The sequence below is a fragment of the Onychostoma macrolepis genome, chromosome 19, assembly GCF_012432095.1.
Source record: "Onychostoma macrolepis isolate SWU-2019 chromosome 19, ASM1243209v1, whole genome shotgun sequence".
Classification (NCBI taxonomy): Eukaryota; Metazoa; Chordata; class Actinopteri; order Cypriniformes; family Cyprinidae; genus Onychostoma; species Onychostoma macrolepis.
In genome coordinates, this window is record NC_081173.1 from 19,940,469 (window position 1) to 19,964,181 (window position 23,713).

General features: G+C 44.2%; 2 protein-coding genes across 2 annotated transcripts; both read left to right on the forward strand.

Moving 5' to 3' along the window:
- The first annotated feature begins 1,422 nt into the window (after window positions 1–1,422).
- LOC131526058 (uncharacterized) lies at window positions 1,423–9,137 on the forward strand. The gene is made up of 10 exons (XM_058754138.1): window positions 1,423–1,548; window positions 1,769–1,838; window positions 2,037–2,316; window positions 2,512–2,648; window positions 2,751–2,783; window positions 2,963–3,242; window positions 3,438–3,574; window positions 3,673–3,705; window positions 4,262–4,296; window positions 8,933–9,137. The coding sequence occupies exons 2-10, from the start codon at window positions 1,775–1,777 to the stop codon at window positions 8,984–8,986; spliced, it is 1,053 nt and encodes a 350-aa protein (XP_058610121.1). The 5' UTR covers window positions 1,423–1,548; window positions 1,769–1,774; the 3' UTR covers window positions 8,987–9,137.
- On the forward strand, window positions 9,031–19,088 carry LOC131525136 (uncharacterized). Its single transcript, XM_058752512.1, has 12 exons — window positions 9,031–9,212; window positions 9,407–9,540; window positions 9,635–9,667; window positions 9,846–10,125; window positions 10,321–10,457; window positions 10,556–10,588; window positions 10,768–11,047; window positions 11,243–11,379; window positions 11,477–11,509; window positions 17,164–17,443; window positions 17,629–17,765; window positions 18,517–19,088. Exons 1-12 carry the CDS (start codon window positions 9,031–9,033, stop codon window positions 18,519–18,521), a joined length of 1,671 nt encoding a protein of 556 aa, XP_058608495.1. The 3' UTR covers window positions 18,522–19,088.
- The last annotated feature ends 4,625 nt before the right edge of the window (window positions 19,089–23,713 follow it).

Here is a 23,713-nt window from a genome sequence, read left to right on the forward strand (position 1 = left end):
GCATCGCGAATGATTTGTAGATTGTACACACAAAAAGTTCTCTGTGTTTTCGTATTTTTGCGTATTTCCCATTCATTTCCAATGGCGGTCATTGTTGACCGCGAACAACACAAGTGTGACTATTTTTTTTATGACCATTTAGCTTTTTCGAATCAAGTCCACGATTTTTGTTTGTGGTCACATAGCAACTGCCATAAAAGTCACCAAGTTTCGTACCATTCCGATGAATTAAAAAAAAAAAAAAAAATTCTGGTCTAAAATGACCGAACAACACTAGGGGGTTATGAGCCAGGGGGCGAAAACTTTTGGAATTTGAAGATCAGGGTAAATTTAACTTATTTTGTCTTCTGGGAAACATGTAACTATCTTCTGTAGCCTCTGAAGGGCAGTACTAAATGAAAAAAATATGATATTTAGGCAAAATAAGAAAAATTTACATATCTCCATCTATCTCTGTTCAAAAGTTTTCACCGCCGGCTCTTAATGCATGGTTTTTCCTTCTGCAGCATCAGTAAACGTTTGAACCTTCTGTAATAGTTGCATATGAGTCCCTCAGTTGTCTTCGGTGTGAAAAGATGGATTTCAATATCATACAGTCATTGTTGGAAAGGGTTCAAATACACAAAAATGCTGAAAATCCAAAGAATTTGTGGGACCTGAAGGATTTTTCTGAAGAACAGCAGACAGTTTAAATGTTCAGGATAAACAAGGGACTCATGAACAACTATCACTAAACAAAAAAACACAGCTGTGTATCATTCAGATAACAACACAAGAATCAAGGGGATGTAAACTTTTGAATGGGGTCATTTTTATAAATTCAACTATTATTTTCTCTTGTGGACTATATGTAAACATCTTTTATGTGAAATAGCTTATTCAGGTCAGTACTAAATAAACAATAACATGCATTTTGTATGATCCCTCTTATTTTGGCAAAATAATTAAAACTTTTTATTCTGAAAGGTGGATGTAAACTGTATTTCCTTTAAAGTTCTTTGCTAAATTAAAAAGGGAATTTGTTGAAAAAGAAGTGGGCGTTATTTATCTATTTAGAACGGACCTGAGTACCTTGAAATAGCTTATCTACGAGAGAGCTCAACGCGTTGCAAATAGAAAAAACACCTGCAAATTAAGAAAACAACTTCATCAATTTGACAACACATGCGCTACAAATGCTTTCAACACAACCAAATAAAGAAATGCACCGCAAATCCTCACAACACAACCAAAAAAAGAGCATTTGCAGTTGTGAGCATTTGCAGCGCATTTCATTATTTGTTTGCGTTGTGAGCATTTGTAGCGCATGTGTTGTCAAATTGATGAAGTTGTTTTCTTAATTTGCTGGTGCTTTTTCTATTTGCATGTGTTTTCTGAAGTTACAGCGTGTTGAGCTCTCTCGGCCACCGTACTTATCTGATTTTGCAACACATCCAACCACTGACACATACATAGAAGAGCACAAAGCAAACCACATAAAGATCAACACACTCATCCATGTTGATCTGGTTCAAACACACTTAGCCTACACTGAGGATAGACAGCCAGGTAAGGATCATGTTCTTCTTTTCCAAACACCATGGGTGGAACACACAAGTGAATATGTGACACTTCAAATCTGGATATCAATCACTTGAAGCTATTGAATGACTAATGTGTCACAGCAAAAAGACACTGTTCTGACTTTATGACATGTGATGACTTAAAAAAAAATAGATAAGACAGAAATTAAGCATCGGCTCAGTTAATGTGTTGTATTATGTCTTAGGTGAGGATGGGTGACCTTGTGATATTATTGCTCACACTTTTTCCTGGTCTGTGCATTGCTGATTTGACAGGTAATTTAGAATAAAAAAAGAAAAATGTCTGAATTCAAGAATCAGAGAAGTTTTGTAGCTATTGATTATGATGAAACTCATTTATTAAAATTATAGACTGAAATACAATTTGTGGTTATTAAAAACATCGATCTATCTATATAATTGTATATATTAGCGTACTAAAGAATTAAAAAAATATTATTTTATGTTGAACAGAGAATCTCGCTGCTGGAGCAGAAGCTGTCCAGTCTTCTACATACAGTCATTTAGGAGCTGCTCAAAATGCTGTCGATGGCAATACGGAGTCAAATTACATGCTCGGGTCCTGCACTCACACTGCAGGGGACGATCCCTGGTGGAGAGTTGATCTGAAGGAAGTGCACAAGGTAACCAAGATTATCATCACTAATCGAGGAGACTGTTGTGAAGAGCGGATAGTTGGTGCTCAGATCCGCATTGGCAAAAGCCTGGAAAATAATGGCAACAACAATGAGCTGTAAGTGTTTTCTCGCTCCCTAATACTTACAGAAATATTTGAAAAATGAATAAAATAAGAATAAATAAGATCAATTTACTTTGAATAAAATCTTTGAGTACAAACTTGCCTTTGACAGAAGTATATTTAATTTGTTACTTGCCTTTTTGATTGCTATGTTGCTCTCTATTTCTCTTTCTCTGTGTGTATTAACAGGGTTACAACTGTTGGGTTCATCCCACCTGGAGGCACAAAAACATTTGATTTTAATCCTGTTAAGGGAAGATATGTCAACATTTTTCTACCCGGGCATGGGAAATACCTCACTCTCTGTGAAGTTCAAGTATTTACAGGTAAGGGAAAGACTCAGAGATCAAATTTGTTTTTTGTTTTTTTGTTTTTTTATGTACAAAAATGTATGTTCTTATTTAGTTTTACATAACTATTTTTAACAGCAAAGAAGACATCAGAGTGCCCTTTTGTTTCAAGTGAGTGTTCTTCATTGCTTTAAGTGTGCTGTCAGTAGCACTTTAATATCATTTGAAGATGTTGATTGAATTTAAACATTTAAAAAAACTAAGATCAATAATTTTATTACATGATTTAGCAATATGGGATTATATTTTAGCACAAGATGATGAAATGTACTTTATTTTATGTTGAACAGAGAATCTCGCTGCTGGAGCTGAAGCTGTCCAGTCTTCTACATACGATCGTTTAGGAGCTGCTCAAAATGCTGTCGATGGCAACACTGAGTCAAATTACATGCTCGGGTCCTGCACTCACACTGCAGGGGACGATCCCTGGTGGAGAGCTGATTTGAAGGAAGTGCACAAGGTAACCAAGATTATCATCACTAATCGAGGAGACTGTTGTGAAGAGCGGATAGTTGGTGCTCAGATCCGCATTGGCAAAAGCCTGGAAAATAATGGCAACAACAATGAGCTGTAAGTGTTGTCTCGCTCCCTAATACTTACAGAAATATTTGAAAAATGAATGAAATAAGAATAAATAAGATCAATTTACTTTGAAAAAAATCTTTGAATACAAACTTGCCTTTGACAGAAGTATATTAAATTTGTTACTTGACTTTTTGATTGCTATGTTGCTCTCTATTTCTCTTTCTCTGTGTGTATTAACAGGGTTACAACTGTTGGGTTCATCCCACCTGGAGGCACAAAAACATTTGATTTTAAGCCTGTTAAGGGGCAATATGTAAACATTTTTCTACCTGGGCATGGGAAATACCTCACTCTGTGTGAAGTTCAAGTATTTACAGGTAAGGGAAAGACTCAGAGATCAAATTTGTTCATGTATTTTTTTTTTATGTACAAAAATGTATGTTCTTATTTATTTTTACATAACTATTTTTAACAGCAAAGAAGACATCAGAGTGCCCTTTTGTTTTAAGTGAGTGTTCTTCATTGCTTTAAGTGTGCTGTCAGTAGCACTTTAATATCATTGGAAGATGTTGATTGAATTTAAACATTTAAAAAAACTATGATCAATCATTTTATTACATGACTTAGCAATATGTGACCCTGGACCACAAAGCCAGTCTTACGTCGCTGGGGTATATTTGTAGCAATAGCCAAAAATACATTGTATGGGTCAAAATTATTGATTTTTCTTTTATGCCAAAAATCATTAGGATATTAAATAAAGATCATGTTCCATGAAGATATTTTGTAAATTTCATACCATAAATATATTAAAACTTAAGTTTTGATTAGTAATATGCATTACTAAGAACTTCATTTGGACAACTTTAAAGGCAATTTTCTCAGTATTTAGATTTTTTTGCACCCTCAGATTCCAGATTTTCAAATAGTTGTATCTCGGCCAAATATTGTCCGATCCTAACAAACCATACATCAATGGAAAGCTTATCTATTCAGCTTTCATATGATTTATAAATCTCAATTTCAAAAAATGTACACTTATTTTTCTACCTGGTTTTTGTCAGGGTTGGAGGCACGGAGGAGTCCAGGAATCCAAGAGGTAAGTGAGAGATGATGATGAGCTTACGACCTTGAGACCAACCAACGAAGGATTGTGATGAGTGACTTTATGTAGGGTGTTTGGTGATTGGAGTCAGGTGGTAATCAGTATTCGGGTGATTGTGAACGGGTGTTGATAGTTGGTGTAGATGAGGTTGTGGGCGGATCCGTGACAGTACCCCCTCCCCCATGGGCGTCTCCCGGCGCCCGGGTCCGGCGGCGAGGGCGACCGCGTCCTCTTGGGGCTGGGCAGTTGGGGTGTGACTGGTGAAAGTCGGAAAGGAGCAAGGGGTCCAGTACATCCTCTCGGTTCACCCATGACCTCTCCTCGGGGCCGAATCCCTCCCAATCCACGAGATATTGGAGTCGGCCGCCCCGCCGCCGGGAGTTTAGGATCTCTTTAACTCGGTAGATGGTTTCACTGGGTTCGGCTTCGGGAGGAGGAGGCACTTCGGGCTCTGTGGATGGAGGGAGAACGGGGTTAGTGAATGGTTTCAGTAACGACACATGGAAGGTAGGTGATATACGGTAAGTTGGGGGGAGTTGGAGCTCGTAGGTGACTTCGTTGATTTGTCTTCGTATGGGGAAAGGGCCGACGTAGCGAGGGCTTAGTTTTTTGCAGGGTAGACGGAGGCGGATATCCCGCGTGGAGAGCCAAACTTGGTCGCCAGGTTGGTATAGCGGGGTAGCGGCGCGCCGAGAATCCCTTTCGCTCTCTCGAAACCAGAAGTCCACAGAGGGAACTTCGGAGGGTTCTCCGGTCCAGGGGAAGAGAGGTGGTTGAAATCCGAGGAAGCATTGAAATGGGGTTAGACCGGTGGTTTCCTGCCGCATTGAATTTTGGGCGTATTCGGCCCAGGGAAGGTATTGGCTCCATCGGTCTTGGTGTCGATGGCAATAGGCGCGGAGGTAACGTCCAATCTCTTGAATCTTCCGTTCTGTTTGGCCATTGGTTTGCGGGTGATAACCGGAGGACAGGTTTACTGAGACTCCCAACAGACGGAAGAAACTGCGCCAAACCCTGGAGGTAAATTGGGGCCCTCGGTCGGAGACAATATCTTCGGGTAAGCCAAAGTTCCTAAAGACGTGCTGGAAGAGGGCTTCCGCCGTTTCGAGGGCCGTGGGTAAACCTCGTAATGGGATTAATTTACAAGCCTTTGAGAATCGATCGACGACAACCAGAATAGTAGTTGATCCATTTGAGGGGGGTAAGTCTGTGGCAAAATCAACCCCGATATGGGACCAGGGTCGGCGAGGAATGGGTAGTGGTAGCAGTTTGCCCTCAGGTAAGTGACGGGGGGTTGAAGTGATGGCACAGACGGAACAGCCTCGGACATACCGGGCCACATCCTGCTTCATGTTGGGCCACCAGTACTTGTTCCGGAGGAGCATGGGAGTGCGTGTGCGGCCTGGGTGACCTGAACCTGGAGACGTGTGGGTTGAATCTAGAATGGGGATTCGAAGAGTGGTTGGGACATACAGCTTCCCCTCAGGAGTTTCCGGAGGAGCAGGTTCCTCTTGAGTGGCGGCACGGATCTGGTCATCCATCTTCCAGATGATGGGACACGCAAAGATGTTAGGCGGCAGGATTGGCTCTGGGTTTTCAGGTGAGGGGTCTGGTTGGTGCAGACGGGACAAAGCGTCGGCTTTGAGGTTCTTATGGCCGGGACGATAAGTGATGGTAAATTTGAATCTCGTGAAGAAAAGGGCCCAGCGGGCTTGTCTGGGATTTAGGCGTTTGGCTTCCCGAAGGTATTGGAGGTTTTTATGATCCGTAATCACCTCGAATGGATGTTGGGCGCCCTCCAGCCAGTGCCGCCATTCCTCCAGCGCCAGCTTGATGGCCAGTAGTTCGCGGTTCCCGATGTCGTAGTTTTGCTCGGCCGGTGACATCTTCTTAGAGAAGTAGGCGCAAGGGTGAAGGACTGGGGGTTCACCTTTCCTTTGGGACAACACTGCCCCCACCCCCACTGTTGAAGCATCCACCTCTACCACGAAGCTGTGATCGGGATCCGGATGGGTGAGTATTGGAGCGGTACAGAAGGAGGATTTTAACTTTTCGAAGGCGAGTTCCGCTTGGGACGTCCAGGTGAGGGATTTCGGTTTCCCTTGAAGGAGAGAGGTTAAGGGGGCTGATAAATGGCTGAACTGGGCAATGAAACGCCGATAAAAGTTGGCGAAGCCGAGGAACCGTTGTAGCTCCTTGATAGTGGACGGTTGAGGCCAGTTCCTTACGGCTTCCACCTTGGCCGGGTCCATTTGTACCCCATTCGCGTCGATAATGTACCCTAGGAAGTGAACCTGGGTCTGATGAAACTCGCATTTTTCAAGTTTAAGGTATAGTTGGTGCTGGCGAAGGCGTTGGAGGACTTGACTGACATGAGCGTGGTGTTCTTCAAGGGTGGCTGAGTAGATCAGAATATCATCGATGTAAATGAGGGTAAATCGGTTGAGCATGTCCCGGAAGATCTCGTTCATAAAGTTTTGGAATACTGATGGTGAGTTGGAAAGGCCATACGGCATAACCTGATATTCGTAGTGCCCGGTAGGTGTAATGAAGGCTGTCTTCCACTCGTCTCCTTTGCGTATTCTAATCAAGTTATAGGCGCCATGGAGATCCAGCTTAGTAAAGACTCGGGCCCCACGAAGCTCTTCCAAGGCTGCCGGCACCAGTGGCAAGGGGTAGGCGAACTTGATTGTCTGGGCATTGAGCGCCCTGTAATCTATGCACGGACGGAGGCCTCCGTCCTTCTTGGCGACAAAGAAGAAGCTGGATGCTGCGGGCGATGTGGAGGGACGGATGAACCCCTGCTGCAGTGCCTCTCTCACGTATTCCTCCATGGCGGCACGTTCTGGGATCGAGAGGGGATAGACGTGGCCTTTAGGCAGTTTGGCCCCGGGCAACAGGTTAATGGCGCAATCCCATGGTCGGTGTGGAGGAAGGCGGGTAGCAGCCGTTCTACTGAACACATCTTCATAGGAGAGGTAAGCTTGGGGAATACGGATTGAGGTAGGTGTGGTAGGACTCTCTATAGTGGTTGAGTTGAGTGGGAGAGATGGCACATACTGGTGAGGCACTGGGAGACCGGTGAGGCATTTCTCGAAGCACGAGGCACTCCATCAAGGATTTCCTGAGCGCCAGTGCAAGTCGGGTGGTGCTTTGCTAACCAGGGACGCCCCAGCACTACCTCCACAATGGCATCCTCCAGGATAAGGAAAGAGATTGGTTCCTCGTGAAAGTTCCCCATGCGGAGCGTGACCTCCGGGTGCAGTGACGCACCAGCCCCTTACTCAGTGGCCTGCCTTGGATGGTGGAACCGATAGGAGGTGTCGCCGAGCCGGGGTAACTGAATACGGAAAGGCAAGTCAAGAGATGAAATTTCCGCGGCTCCAGAGTCGATGAGGACCTTTACTGGGAAGGAGTGGTGCAGGTGTAGTATCAAAGCATGACTATGAGGAATTTCAGAAACATCCGGTGAAGGTGAACTGTACTCACCGTTGAGTTCGCGGGTCGGACGGGACAGGACACCAGAACGTGACTTCCTGAGCCGCAGTACATACACAGATTGAGCGTTCGGTGACGAGACTGTTCCTCCGGAGAGAGATGGTACTGGTCCACTTGCATGGGCTCTGGTGCAGTTGGACATGGTTTCTGGGAGGTAGTTATCGGGGTGGTATCTGAGCGGCAGGCCGTTAACTGTTGTGAGATATGTAACGCCTTTTGAAGCAAACTCTCCAAGCCCACCGAATCCTCGATGACCGACAATTGTTGTCTGATGGTTGGTTCCAAACCCCGTCGATAGGCGGCGAGAAGTGACGTTTCGTTCCACCCACTGCTAGCGGCCAGAGTGCGGAATCGTATGGTATAGTCGTGAACGGACATGTTTGCTTGTTGCAGCTGAAACAGCTCTTCATGAACTGAAACGGAGGAGGCTGACTGGCTGAATACTTCCCGAAAGTGGTCGACGAAGGCATCCAGGGACCGTACTAACGGACTGTGGGAATTCCAGAGCGCTTCGGCCCACTGTAGGGCTCTTCCGGACAGCAGGGACATGATAAAGGCGATTTTCGCCCGATCATTCAGGAACTGGTGGGGTTGAAACTCGAAGTACAGCGAGCATTGAAGTAGGAAGCCGCGACAGGTGGCCGCCTCTCCTGAGTAGAGGGTAGGTTTAGCCATGGGGCACCTAGACGGAGGTGGCTGGGCTGGAGGTGGTTTCAGGGATTCACGGAGAGCGTGAACTAGCTCGGCAAATGGATCCGGCGTTGGAAGATTTTGACCTTCCATCGCAGATCTGCCACGTCTCAATATTTCTCTTGGGGTTGGTCTTCTGTCAGGGTTGGAGGCACGGAGGAGTCCAGGAATCCAAGAGGTAAGTGAGAGATGATGATGAGCTTACGACCTTGAGACCAACCAACGAAGGATTGTGGTGAGTGACTTTATGTAGGGTGTTTGGTGATTGGAGTCAGGTGGTAATCAGTATTCGGGTGATTGTGAACGGGTGTTGATGGTTGGTGTAGATGAGGTTGTGGGCGGATCCGTGACAGTTTTGTGGTCCGGGGTCACATATGGGATTATATTTTAGCACAAATCTTAGCACAAGAAGGTGAAATGTACTTTATTTTATGTTGAACAGAGAATCTCGCTGCTGGAGCTGAAGTTGTCCAGTCTTCTACATACAATCATTTAGGAGCTGCTCAAAATGCTGTCGATGGCAATACGGAGTCAAATTACATGCTTGGGTCCTGCACTCACACTGCAGGGGACGATCCCTGGTGGAGAGCTGATTTGAAGGAAGTGCACAAGGTAACCAGGGTTATCATCACTAATCGAGGAGACTGTTGTGAAGAGCGGATAGTTGGTGCTCAGATCCGCATTGGCAAAAGCCTGGAAAATAATGGCAACAACAATGAGCTGTAAGTGTTGTCTCGCTCCTAATACTTACAGAAATATTTGAAAATGAATAAAATAAGAATAAAATAAGATCAATTTACTTTGAATAAAATCTTTGAATACAAACTTGCCTATGACAGAAGTATATTTCATTCGTTACTTGCCTTTTTGATTGCTATGTTGCTCTCTATTTCTCTTTCTCTGTGTGTATTAACAGGGTTACAACTGTTGGGTTCATCCCACCTGGAGGCACAAAACATTTGATTTTAAGCCTGTTAAGGGCAATATGTCAACATTTTTCTACCGGGCATGGGAAATACCTCACTCTGTGTGAAGTTCAAGTATTTGCAGGTAAGGGAAAGACTCAGAGATCAAATTTGTTTATGTATTTTTTTATGTACAAAAATGTATGTTCTTATTTATTTTTACATAACTATTTTAACAGCAAAGAAGACATCAGAGTGCCCTCTTGTTTTAAGTGAGTGTTCTTCATTGCTTTAAGTGTGCTGTCAGTAGCACTTTAATATCATTTGAAGATGTTGATTGAATTTAAACATTTAAAAATCTATGATCAATAATTTTATTACATGATTTAGCAATATGGGATTATATTTTAGCACAAGAAGGTGAAATGTACTTTATTTTATGTTGAACAGAGAATCTCGCTGCTGGAGCTGAAGTTGTCCAGTCTTCTACATACAATCATTTAGGAGCTGCTCAAAATGCTGTCGATGGCAATACGGAGTCAAATTACATGCTTGGGTCCTGCACTCACACTGCAGGGGACGATCCCTGGTGGAGAGCTGATTTGAAGGAAGTGCACAAGGTAACCAGGGTTATCATCACTAATCGAGGAGACTGTTGTGAAGAGCGGATAGTTGGTGCTCAGATCCGCATTGGCAAAAGCCTGGAAAATAATGGCAACAACAATGAGCTGTAAGTGTTGTCTCGCTCCCTAATACTTACAGAAATATTTGAAAAATGAATAAAATAAGAATAAATAAGATCAATTTACTTTGAATAAAATCTTTGAATACAAACTTGCCTATGACAGAAGTATATTTCATTCGTTACTTGCCTTTTTGATTGCTATGTTGCTCTCTATTTCTCTTTCTCTGTGTGTATTAACAGGGTTACAACTGTTGGGTTCATCCCACCTGGAGGCACAAAAACATTTGATTTTAAGCCTGTTAAGGGGCAATATGTCAACATTTTTCTACCCGGGCATGGGAAATACCTCACTCTGTGTGAAGTTCAAGTATTTGCAGGTAAGGGAAAGACTCAGAGATCAAATTTGTTTATGTATTTTTTTTTTATGTACAAAAATGTATGTTCTTATTTATTTTTACATAACTATTTTTAACAGCAAAGAAGACATCAGAGTGCCCTCTTGTTTTAAGTGAGTGTTCTTCATTGCTTTAAGTGTGCTGTCAGTAGCACTTTAATATCATTTGAAGATGTTGATTGAATTTAAACATTTAAAAAATCTATGATCAATAATTTTATTACATGATTTAGCAATATGGGATTATATTTTAGCACAAGAAGGTAAAATGTACTTTATTTTATGTTGAACAGAGAATCTCGCTGCTGGAGCTGAAGTTGTCCAGTCTTCTACATACAATCATTTAGGAGCTGCTCAAAATGCTGTCGATGGCAATACGGAGTCAAATTACATGCTTGGGTCCTGCACTCACACTGCAGGGGACGATCCCTGGTGGAGAGCTGATCTGAAGGAAGTGCACAAGGTAACCAAGATTATCATCACTAATCGAGGAGACTGTTGTGAAGAGCGGATAGTTGGTGCTCAGATCCGCATTGGCAAAAGCCTGGAAAATAATGGCAACAACAATGAGCTGTAAGTGTTGTCTCGCTCCCTAATACTTACAGAAATATTTGAAAAATGAATAAAATAAGAATAAATAAGATCAATTTACTTTGAATAAAATCTTTGAGTACAAACTTGCCTTTGACAGAAGTATATTTAATTTGTTACTTGCCTTTTTGATTGCTATGTTGCTCTCTATTTCTCTTTCTCTGTGTGTATTAACAGGGTTACAACTGTTGGGTTCATCCCACCTGGAGGCACAAAAACATTTGATTTTAAGCCTGTTAAGGGGAGATATGTCAACATTTTTCTACCTGGGCATGGGAAATACCTCACTCTGTGTGAAGTTCAAGTATTTTCAGGTAAGGGAAAGACTCTGAGATCAAATTTGTTCATGTATTTTTTTTTATGTACAAAAATGTATGTTCTTATTTATTTTTACATAACTATTTTTAACAGCAAAGAAGACATCAGAGTGCTCTTTTGTTTCAAGTGAGTGTTCTTCATTGCTTTAAGTGTGCTGTCAGTTGCACTTTAATATCATTTGAAGATGTTGATTGAATTTAAACATTAAAAAAAAACTATGATCAATAATTTTATTACATGACTTAGCAATATGGGATTATATCTCGGCGCAACAATTGGAAGCACATTTCATTTATGTTATGGTTGACCCTAGACGATCGTAACATAATTGGGGGCTCGTCCGCTAGTTCAAACTTATTTGTTTAGACAAATGGAGCATTCGATTTAATGAAGTTTGCATTGTTTTTTATCGTTTTTCTCGGGGATTTTGCTTTAAGGGGAAGGGAGTTTGATAGAGGATTTAGATTTTCTTCTAAATTTAATTTGGAGGATTTTGCAATTCAACCTTCGGCGCAACAATTGGAAAAATGTCGTAAAGATGACTTATTTGCAGTCGCGGATTTATATCAGATCAGGGTGTCTCGGAGTGCAGTAAAGAGGGAGGTTAAGGAAGTGGTGCTGAAACATATGGTGGAAAATGGGATCCTGCCAGAGGAGAGCGAGCTAGCGGGTGTTGCAAATTGTATATCGAGTTCCGGGGGTGAGGGAGCAGAGCAGACCAAACCAAATCCCGCTGTGCTGCCGTCCCCACAAGACCCATTGTTGAATATTCAATTAAAGCAGCTTGAGTTGGAGCTGAGCCGGCAGCAGTATCAAAGTCAACTGTTGCAGGTTAAAACAGTTGAGCTTGAAACCCAGCGCACAATTCGTTTGAAAGAGCTGGAGCTCGAGATTAAAACTAAAGTTCCTAACAAGCCTCCGAATACAGGTCCATATGGAGCTAGTACACCTATGTCATCTTCTTCGACCAGCACTTCCACTCCCGGTTCGACATCTGACCCTGTGCCTCGACGTGATTTGCAAGTAAGTCAGAGTTTTGACATTAGTAGACAAATTGCGTTAGTCCTGCTCTTCCGTGAAAGTGAAGTAGATACATACTTTACTGTGTTTGAACGTATCGCCGCCACATTACAATGGCCGCGAAAAGTTTGGCCACTGCTATTGCAGTGTAAGCTTGTTGGAAAAGCACAGGAAGTTTGTTCGGCCTTGACTCTTGAACAGAGTTTAGATTCTGATGCTATGAAGAATGCTGTATTACGTGCTTACGAATTAGTTCCTGAAGCGTATCGTCAAAAATTTAAGAATCATGTAAAATCCCCAGGACAAACGTTTGTTGAATTTGCTCGTGACAAATTAAACTTGTTTGAAAAATGGTGCACTGCGAATAAGGTCACAACTTTAGGACAACTCAAGGAATTAATTTTGCTGGAGGATTTTAAGAACAGTTTGCCAGAGAAAATTGTAATTTATTTGAATGAACAGAAGGTATCCACGCTTACAGTGGCAGCCGTTTTTTCTGATGAATTTGTGCTCACTCACCGAATCGTATTTTCATCACCTACAAAGCGTAATCCTACTGTTCGCACACGAAATTCTAAAGATGTTATGACCGCGGTTAAAGATAACGCAGGTAGTGACAGTATAGAAAACCGTGAATGTTTTTATTGCCATGAGGTTGGGCACCTTATTGCAGTTTGTCCTGTTTTGAAGCGTAAAACTAACAGGCGAGTTAACACTTCAAAGAGTGTGGCTTTAGTTGACAGTGGCGTACCAGAACTTTCGTCGATAGTTGGGTCCGCATTCGAGCCATTCACTTCTGATGGCATGGTATCATTTGATGGGGCAATGTCTGAGGCCAAATCTGTATGTATTTTGAGGGACACAGGTTCAGCCCAATCGTTTATCTTGGAAAGTATACTGCCTTTTTCTACCCGTTCTAGCTGTGGGGCTGATGTATTAGTAAAAGTAATTGATTTGACTGTGATTAAAGTACCTCTGCACAATGTGTTTCTACAGTCTAGCATTTGTTCAGGGCCTGTTAAGTTGGTTGTTTGTGCTGAGTTACCTGTGAAGGGAGTATCACTCATTCTTGGTAATGACTTAGCAGGTAAGAAGTTTTTTGTTTGCCTGAAGTGACTGATGACCCCGCCGAGGTAAATAAAGGTAACGATGTGTTACATGAAACCTTTCCTAATGTGTTTAGTGCTTGTGCAGTGACTCGTGCTCAATCTCTTAAGTTTGAGGAAACTGTGGATCTTTCCGAATCTTTTTTGGCTACAGAAGTGCCCGATCAACTTGTGAATGATAATGTGAATGAGTTGAATGTGTGTGCTGTTCCTAATTCCAATCTGCCTTTAGGTAAACTGGAATTGATTAAAGCCCAGCATGCTGATCCTACTTTGACCCCTTGCTTCGCAACTGCTGTAAAAAAATCTGTCTTGTCGAAGCATTCTGTTGTGTATTACTGCGATGAAGAGGTGTTGATGCGTAAATGGTCTTCACCTAAAACTGAGGAGGACTGGAGTACAGTTTACCAGGTTGTGGTTCCAGAGCCTTACCGACTGCAGGTATTAAGTCTTGCACATAAACATGAACTCTCAGGCCATGTTGGCATCAGGAAAACGTATGACAGTTTGTTAAAACATTTCTTCTGGCCATCTATGAAATCTGATGTAGTAAAGTTCTGTAAGTCATGTCATCCTTGCCAGCTAGCCGGAAAACCCAACCAGGTTATTCCCCCAGCTCCTTTAAAATCAATTCCTGTACTTGGAGAACCATTTGAGCGCATTTTAATTGATTGCGTTGGCCCTTTACCAAAGACTAAATCTGGGAATTCTTATCTTTTAACACTGTGTGTGGCGACCAGATTTCCTGAAGCGATCCCATTACGAACTCTCAAAGCTCCATCTATCGTTAAAGCCATTGTTAAATTTTGTACTACATTTGGTCTTCCTCGGTATATTCAGTCTGACCAGGGTAGTAATTTTATGTCTAAGGTGTTTGCTAAAGTAATGAGGCAATTAAACATTAAGCACCAAGTGTCTAGTGCCTATCACCCACAGTCCCAGGGTGCTATTGAACGATTTCACCAAACATTAAAATCGATGCTTCGTACTTTTTGTGTAAAGCGAGAGCGAGATTGCGATGAGGAGATTCCTCTTTTATTGTTTGCTGTCCGTAACACGACGCAAGCAGCACTTGGTTTTAGCCCATCTGAGTTAATTTTCGGTCATTCTGTGCGGGGGCCTTTGAAAGTTCTGCAGGAACAAATATTAGGTGTTGAGCATTCTTCGTTTGCACACTGTATGGACTTTGGCGAGGAAGTCACTTAGTGCTGTTCAGGAGCAAATGAAAATTCGCTATGATCACGAAGCCGTGCAGCAGTCTTTGCAGATAGGGGATTGAGTTCTTGTTTTATTGCCAATACTTGGCTCTCCTTTAAAAGCTAAATTTGTTGGTCCTTACGAAATTCAGGCAAGGTTAGGAGATACTACTTATGTGGTGAATACTTTCGATCGCAGAAGGAAATCAAGGGTGTGTCATGTTAATATGCTTAAGCCTTATATAACTCGTTCTGAGGTGTCAAAGGTGACTGCTGTTGCCGCTATGGTTACATCTGTGAATGTGTCCCTGTCTGACTACGCCCCTGAGAGTGATGATTTAAAAATGGGAAGTGCTTCATTTTTGACTGCCCGTTTATCAAATTCTAGTTTTAAGAAAGATCTATCCACTAAGTTCTCACATGTACCTGTTCCGGCCCAAGCCGATCTCAGATGTTTGATCAGTAAATATCCAACATTATTCAATGATTTTCCCTCGACAACGCATGTCATAGAACATGATATTGATGTTGGTTCACATATTCCTGTTAAGCAAAATGCTTACAGAGTTAATTCCGTCAAAAGGGATCTCATGAAACATGAAACCCAATATTTGTTGGAACATGGTTTAGCAGTTCCCAGTAGTAGTCCCTGGTGTTCACTGTGTTTGTTAGTCCCCAAGTCCGATGGCACATCTAGATTTTGCACCGATTATAGGAAAGTCAATGCCTTGACGAAACCTGATTCATTTCCATTGCCTCGTGTCAAAGATTATGTTGACTGCGTTGGAAATTCGAAATTTGTCACTAAACTTGACCTTCTAAAAGGATACTGGCAAGTACCACTTACTGAGAGAGCCTCCGAAGTTTCTGCCTTTGCTGCTCCTGACGCATTCCTTCAGTATAGGGTGATGGCGTTTGGATTACGGAATGCTGGTGCAACATTTCAACGTTTAATGTCGAGAGTGTTACTTAATGTTCCAAATTGTGATGCATATCTTGATGTTGTCTGTTATTCTGATTCTTGGGATGAACATGTCCAACTGTTGAACTGTGTTTTTGCACACTTGAAAGAGGCCAATCTCACATTGAATTTGGCGAAATGCGAATTTGCTTGTGCAACTGTAAGTTATCTGGGAAAAGAGGTTGGGAATGGAAAAGTTCGACCACTTGGCTCCAAAATTCAAGTTATTTTGGATTTTCCTGTACCTATGACGAAGAGAGCGCTTAGGCGTTTTTTAGGTATGACTGGTTACTATAGAAATTTCTGTCTAAACTTTTCAGATGTGGCTAATCCTCTTACAGGGTTACTCCGAAAAGGGGTTTCTTTTGAATGGACTTCTGCATGCCAGTTTGCCTTTGAGGCTTTGAAAACTTTGTTGTGTAGCGTACCTGTATTTTCCGCCCCTCGCTTTGACCGTGCATTCAAGTTGGAAGTTGATGCCAGTGGCATGGGCGCTGGTGCAGTGTTAATTCAGGCGGGTGATGCTGGAATCGAACATCCGATTAGTTTTTTTTCCAAGAAATTTCTCAAACACCAACTGAACTATAGTACCATAGAAAAGGAAGCTCTTGCGTTATTATTGTCCATTCAACATTTTGAAGTATACATTGGGTCCAGTGTACAACCACATCATAATCCCTTGGTTTTTCTTCAACGCATGTCAAACGCAAATCACCGGCTCATGCGTTGGGCATTGATTTGTCAAGGTTTTAATTTGAACATCCAGCATAAAAAAGGAGTTGAAAACGTGATTGCTGACACACTTTCACGTATCCAGTCTTAAAAACCTATGTTTTATTTTAAGGGTGGGGGTGTTACATCTCCGGCTTGCCCGGAAAATGTGTATGTATTTCTGAGTGTCTGTGCAGGAGAAGGTGTGGTCTGCATTCATCCTGATTGGAGATCACGAGATCTGGAGATCCTGATTGGCTGCCTTCTAATTGGTCTAGTTCCGGTTCCAGTGAAAAGGACCTCCTCAAACATTCTAGGAGGCCGAATGTGTGCCATTTGTTTTGCTTTGATTTGGGTTCCTTTCTGATGTTATGTAGGCGCTTTGAGAAACTTGCTTTTGTTCTAATTACCTTCTAATTATATTTGTCAATATTTAGTTTAAGGGAAGTAGGGAGTGTGACGCCATTTCTTTTATATTGTTTGTTCTATGTTTTGAGTTAAGGGAGTTAGGGAAGTTGTTGTGTATTTTTCTTTTGTGTTTTATTTTGGTTAGGGAATTTAGGGTTTATTAAAACTAGTTGTTGTGTTTGTTATTTTGGCCTTGTCCACTCCTGAATTTGTCCCCTTTGTTATTATTGGTTTTGTATTCCTTATAGATTTGTTAATAAATGTACTTTTTGTTTGATGCTATCTTGGGAGTGAGTGCACATTTCATTTATGTTATGGTTGACCCTAGACGATCGTAACAACAAGAAGATGAAATGTACTTTATTTTATTTTGAACAGAGAATCTCGCTGCTGGAGCAGAAGCTGTCCAGTCTTCTACATACGATCGTTTAGGAGCTGCTCAAAATGCTGTCGATGGCAACACTGAGTCAAATTACATGCTCGGGTCCTGCACTCACACTGCAGGGGACGATCCCTGGTGGAGAGTTGATCTGAAGGAAGTGCACAAGGTAACCAGGGTTCTCATCACTAATCGAGGAGACTGTTGTGAAGAGCGGATAGTTGGTGCTCAGATCCGCATTGGCAAAAGCCTGGAAAATAATGGCAACAACAATGAGCTGTAAGTGTTGTCTCGCTCCCTAATACTTACAGAAATATTTGAAAAATGAATTAAATAAGATCAATTTACTTTGAATAAAATCTTTGAGTACAAACTTGCCTTTGACAGAAGTATATTAAATTTGTTACTTGCCTTTTTGATTGCTATGTGACTTTCTATTACTCTTTCTCTGTGTGTATTAACAGGGTTACAACTGTTGGGTTCATCCCACCTGGAGGCACAAAAACATTTGATTTTAAGCCTGTTAAGGGAAGATATGTCAACATTTTTCTACCGGGGCGTGGGAAATACCTCACTCTCTGTGAAGTCGAGGTGTTTGCAGGTGAGAGATAAAAGGAGAGAGAAGGTGGTTTGTTTGTGCACGTGTATGGGGCTGTTTACACCTGGTCACTTCATGCGTTTTTTGTGATCGGATAGCTATCCGATCGTGAAAAGACCAGGTGTAAATGCCCTCCGAAACGCATTAGAGAACCACTTCAGGAGGTGGTCTGGGCCGCATTCCAGACGAAACTGAACAAGTGTAAATGCATCTGGTTGTTGAAACCACATACGCTAATTATACTCCACCCAAAAAATTAAAATAATAAACGTGTGAGAACGTTTTATAGGCTATATGGCATGTTATAGTCAGATACGACAGCACTAATGCAACAAGCATCACAGCGGTTGAGTAACTGCATCTTCAGCAAGCAGACGCGCAAACTGCCGCGAATGAAACTGAAAGAAGTCGCAGAGGCGCAACACAATCATCTTCATTAAAAGTAGTGAGACTACTGATGCCGCGCTCTTTCCTGTTGCGGTCTCTCATATTGAAATTAGCTGATAATGAATAAAATGCAGCGCATATCTATTGCTTTCATTGACATGAACTCCGTTAAATTTGCATATAGCGCGGGAATTGAAGAACGGATTTATATCCGATTTGCGAAGACACATTTATGTGACTAAGTGTAAATGGAAACGTTTTAACAAATCAGATATATATCCGAGCAGAGAAAACGCATGTGACCAGGTGTAAACAGGCCCTATGTGTCGCTATTAATGATGCCTTGATTTTCTGATTTCACTGGCAGATTAAGTGCAACAAGATGAAGTTACACCTCAGTCCACTCTTCCCTGAAGCAAGAAAAAAGAAAAACAGGACAAGCACTTCTGAGCTATACTAATATTGCACTTATTTCAAATCAAAAGGTTTTAAATTTTTTTTTTTTTTTTTTTTTAATGCCTTGATTCTTAACCCCAAGTTGGTCCAGGTGGACCGTCCTTGAAGAAAATGTGCTATAATTGAAAATTTTTATATGTATCTATTGCAAGTTGCATAAACTGCCTAGACTAGTCTAAAAAAAGTTGTCTAGGCTAATTTGTTTTCTTAAAAACTGATAATTTACAAAATGGTAGATTGGCCCAAATTGAATCACAAAAGTGCAAGACTAATTAGCTCTCGGCTAACTGCTAATTGGTCAAAATTGTTCTTAATGGCTATGTTTAGGCAACTGGCCCATGGTTTTAAGGAACTGGTGATTTTGTTAGAATAAGTGTATTACCCATTATACGTTTGCGTATTTAGGCTACTTGTTGTAGAAAAATACCCTAAAAACATCTCACCTTTCCTTTCCACATGAATAATAAAGAATGGCTAAAGTGTTGTATGTTGTTTTTCATGTTTATGAGTCAAACTGGCCCATTTGGAAGTTTACAATTAAGACAAGATATAGTGATTTGTATATGAAATGTACTCATAGCCGATTTGTGAGGTTGACAGCATTCAAAAAAGCTGGAAATAGTGGCAACATTCCATGCTCAGGTACAGCACTCACACCGCCGTCACTGGAGCAGAACCTTATACAAAAGCTAATATTTGTATTAGCTAATCTTTGGTATTCACTCCTAAATGTTACATATTATTACTTTAAAAGTACATTTTAGTATCTAAAGTGTACATAGGCTATTAGTACATTTTGAAAGGGTAACGCCCGCAGTGACAGCTTTGTAGATTTGTTTCTGAGTGTAGGCTACATGTCTTTTTAATGTCACTCCCCTTTTAAAACAAAATAATTTGTACTAATTATCAGCATATAGAAATAAAAAGTTCTAAATTATAACTAGATAAAAAAGTTTGTCGATACAAACTTTAAGTTGGCTTGAGAAAGCCGGATCAGAAAGTTAGAAAAAGTTTGAAAAGTTTAAGAAGTTTAAAAAAGTTTTAAGTTTAATGGTTTGCAGTCTGAAATAGTTTGAAGTTTAAAGTAGTTTAAAAGTTTAAAGTTTGAATGTTTTAAAGGCAATACAGTCTGTCATAGATGATGATCAGCAAGTTACTAGCATGTTGGTAGCATGATTAGCAAGTTACTAGCATGTCGCTAGCATGTTTATGGCATGATTATCATGCTACTAGCATGTCGCTACCAAAATTAGCAATTGACTAGCATGTCGCTAGCGTGTTTCTAGCATGATTAGCATGCTGTTAGCATGTTGCTAGCATGATTTGCAAGTTACTAGCATGTCACTAGCATGTTTATAGCATGATTAGCAAGTGACTAGCATGTCGCTAGCATGTTTCTAGCATGATTAGCATGTCACTAGCATGATTAGCAAGTGACTAGCATGTTTTAGCATGATTATCAAGTGACTAGCATGTCACTAGTATGATTAGCAAATTACTAGCATGTCGCTAGCATGATTAGCACGTTACTAGCATGTCGCTAGCATGTTTCTAGCATGATTAGCAAGTGACTAGCATGTCGTTAGCATGATTAGCAAGTTACTAGCATGTTTCTAGGATGGATTAGCATGTTTCTAGCATTATTAGCATTTCGCTAGGATAGATAGATAGTGTGACGAGCGTCCCGATTACCCATCAGCGTCGTCCTGGAAACGGATCAGGATCACCTGCACTCCCTCATTACCGGCCGCTCGGTCACAGCTGAGACTCATCAGCAGCCGCCACTTAAAGCCACGCCGAACCATGCCACAAGTGAGTTCACTCTCCATGAGCCAAGAGCTAATGCCTTTCTCTGGTTGTTCCCTCAGACAGCAGCGTGTGACCGAGCGGCACCCACTTGAGCACAGGATTTTGCACCGAGCACGAACCCACGAGCAAGGAAGAGGACGAGAGTCGGCACGCACAGCACAGAGGCACCACCGCACTTGACACCCACCTGCTTGTTCACAAATAAATCCACCCTCCGGGGCATTTATTTTGCACTTCCTTGTCGTGTGATTCTTCACCCCGTGACAAGTGGTGGAGAATGCGGGCAGAATAGTGAAGGATCACCGACAAGCGGACTCATTTGCCTGACTGCTCACCGCCGAATTTCCTTTCTTTTTTTTCTCTCTCCACAGAGGTGCGCGCTCCCTCCCCGACTCACACCCCAGACATGGATGAACTCCTAAAACACCTCACTGAGGTCAGCATCCGCCAACAACAAATCGCCGAACATCTCGCCACTCGGCAGGGCCAGACGGAGCAGGAGCTTGCGACCCTCCGAGCCGCCTACCCACCGGCGCCACCACCAGATGCCCGTGTGCAAGCTGTGAGGCTGCTTCCGAAGATGACTCCGCACGACGACGTCGAAGCGTATCTCCAGACGTTCGAGACGACCGCGACTCTGGAAGGTTGGCCGCCCGCGGACTGGGCCCGGGCGCTGGCACCTCTTTTAACCGGAGAAGCTCAACGAGCCTATTTCAGCCTCCCCGCGTCTACCGCCGACCAGTATGAAGAGGTCAGACGCGAAATCCTAGCGCGGTTGGGCCTTTCAGCCGTCTGTGCAGCGCAACGTTTCCATGAGTGGGAATACAAAGCCCGACTGCCAGCCCGGGCCCAGGTCGCCGAACTGACACGACTAGCGCGCCACTGGCTGCTGGAAGAAGCCCCCACAGCGACGCAGGTGATGGAGCGCGTCGTCATTGACCGGTTCCTCCGGGCCCTTCCTCGTTCACACCGACAGGCAGTCGGCATGAGGAACCCGACCTCAACTTTGGAGCTGGTCGAAGCAGTAGAGCTGGCGGATGCTGCCCAACAGCGAGAAGCCGGGGAGAGAGTGCCACCGTTCCCCCGGAGGGTGGGCCAGGAACGACGCGCGCCGGAGGGCACCCCGCGACACCCGAGTAGGCCGGCGGCCCCCTCCGCTCGAGACGAGCCCATGCCCACAGAGCCTCCCACACCCCCCGCTCGGACCTGGCTGGCAGGCTGTATCGTACACGGGACCTTCCGCTGGGGCACCGAGGCCAAGGTGAAGGTAAATGGAAGGCCATTCCGGGCCCTACTAGACTCAGGGAGCGCCGTAAGTCTAGTCCAGACGCACGTCTTGGCTCCTCGCACCGAGTGCAAAACGTCTCTGCCCATAACTTGCGTCCACGGCGACACCCGACAGGTCCCCACCCGCCGTGTGACCATCTCGACTGCTTTGGGCTCCTGGCCCGTTGAAGTGGGCATAATGAAGGATCTCCCCATACCCGTCCTGATCGGCCGGGACTGGCCGGGATTTGACCGTCTCCTGTCGACCCTCACTCAGCCTGCCAGCCCGGGAGGGGCCACGAAGGCAACCGGCCCCGAAAAGGCCACGACGACGACCCGTCCTTTTGACAACGGACAGCGGGAGAGATGGTGAGTCCCCCTCTCAAAACCCTAATCTATTCTATGATATATTCCAACAGGTGACGGGAGGGGGCTCTCTCGGCCGAGCCCAACGGGAAGACGACCGCCTGAAGCACTGTTGGACCCAAGTCCGGGTGATGGATGGAAAAGAGCTTCAGCCGGGCCCCATCCTCTCCGCACTTCGCCGCCGAAAATGGCCTACTCTATTGTCGCACAGCGGAGGGGAGGAAAAACTACTGGTGGTACCCGCTCAAAAACAGAAACGGTCCTGACTCTGGCACACTCCCATCCTATGGCGGGCACCTCGGGCCGGTCAACACGGCCCAGCGGATCAAAGACCGGTTCCATTGGCCAGGCTTAGACGCCGAGGTGAAACGGTTCTGTCAGGCCTGCCCCAACTGCCAGATAACAGCGCCCAGGAAGCCTCCCCCCAGTCCGCTGATTCCGCTCCCCATCATTGAGGTGCCCTTCGAGCGCATCGGGATGGATCTGGTAGGGCCGCTGCCCGGGGGCACGAGCACATACTGGTGATTGTCGACTATGCCACCCGGTACCCAGAAGCGATTCCCCTGCGGAAGGCCACAGCCAAGACGATCGCCCAGGAGCTCTTCCTTCTGTTCAGCCGAGTCGGCATCCCAGTAGAGATCCTGACCGATCAGGGGACCCCATTCATGTCCCGGCTAATGGCTGACCTCTGCCGGCTGCTGAGGGTGAAGCAGTTGAGGACCACAGTCTACCACCCCCAGACAGATGGACTCGTCGAACGCTTTAACAACACCCTGAAACAAATGCTGAGAAGAGTGGCGGCAGAGGACAAGCGCGACTGGGACCTCATGGTTCCATACGTCCTATTCGGCATCCGCGAGGTTCCCCAGGCCTCAACTGGCTTCACCCCTTTGAGCTCCTCTTCGGACGTCAACCCCGAGGTCTCCTAGATGTGGCGAAGGAGGCCTGGGAGCAGCAGCCGGCCCCCCAACGTTCAGTCATCGAACACGTTAAAGAGATGAGGGAGAGGATTGACCGGGTGATGCCATTAGTCCGGGAACACTTGAGCCACGCGCAGCAGGCCCAACAACGCCACTATAACCGGGCGGCCCAACCACGGGAATTCCAACCCGGAGATCGGGTAATGGTCCTCGTCCCCACCGCCGCCTGCAAGTTTCTCGCCACGTGGCAGGGCCCGTACACAGTACTGGAAAAGATTGGGCCGGTGACCTATCGCCTCCGGCAACCCGGCCGCCGAAGAACGGAACAATTGTACCACATCAATCTGTTGAAGAAGTGGGTGGGGACGAGGGACCAACTCGCAGCCCTCGCCACCTCGGAGCCCGTGGTTGTAGACATCAACCCCCACCTGTCGGCCGCCCAGAAAACGGAGCTGCAGCACCTGATCGGTCAGTTCTCGGATGTGTTCTCCCCTCCTGGGCGGACTAATGTCATCCAGCATGACATCCGAACCCCTCCTGGAGTCATCGTCCGCAGCGACCTTATCGGGTCCCTGAGGCTCGCCGGCAGGCTATTGAGGCAGAGATCCAACAAATGTTGAAGTTAGGGGTGATCGAACCATCCCGCAGCCCATGGTCCAGCCCCATCGTCTTGGTCCCGAAACCGGACGGCACCCTCCGTTTCTGTAACGACTACCGCCGCCTGAACGAGGTTTCACAGTTCGATGG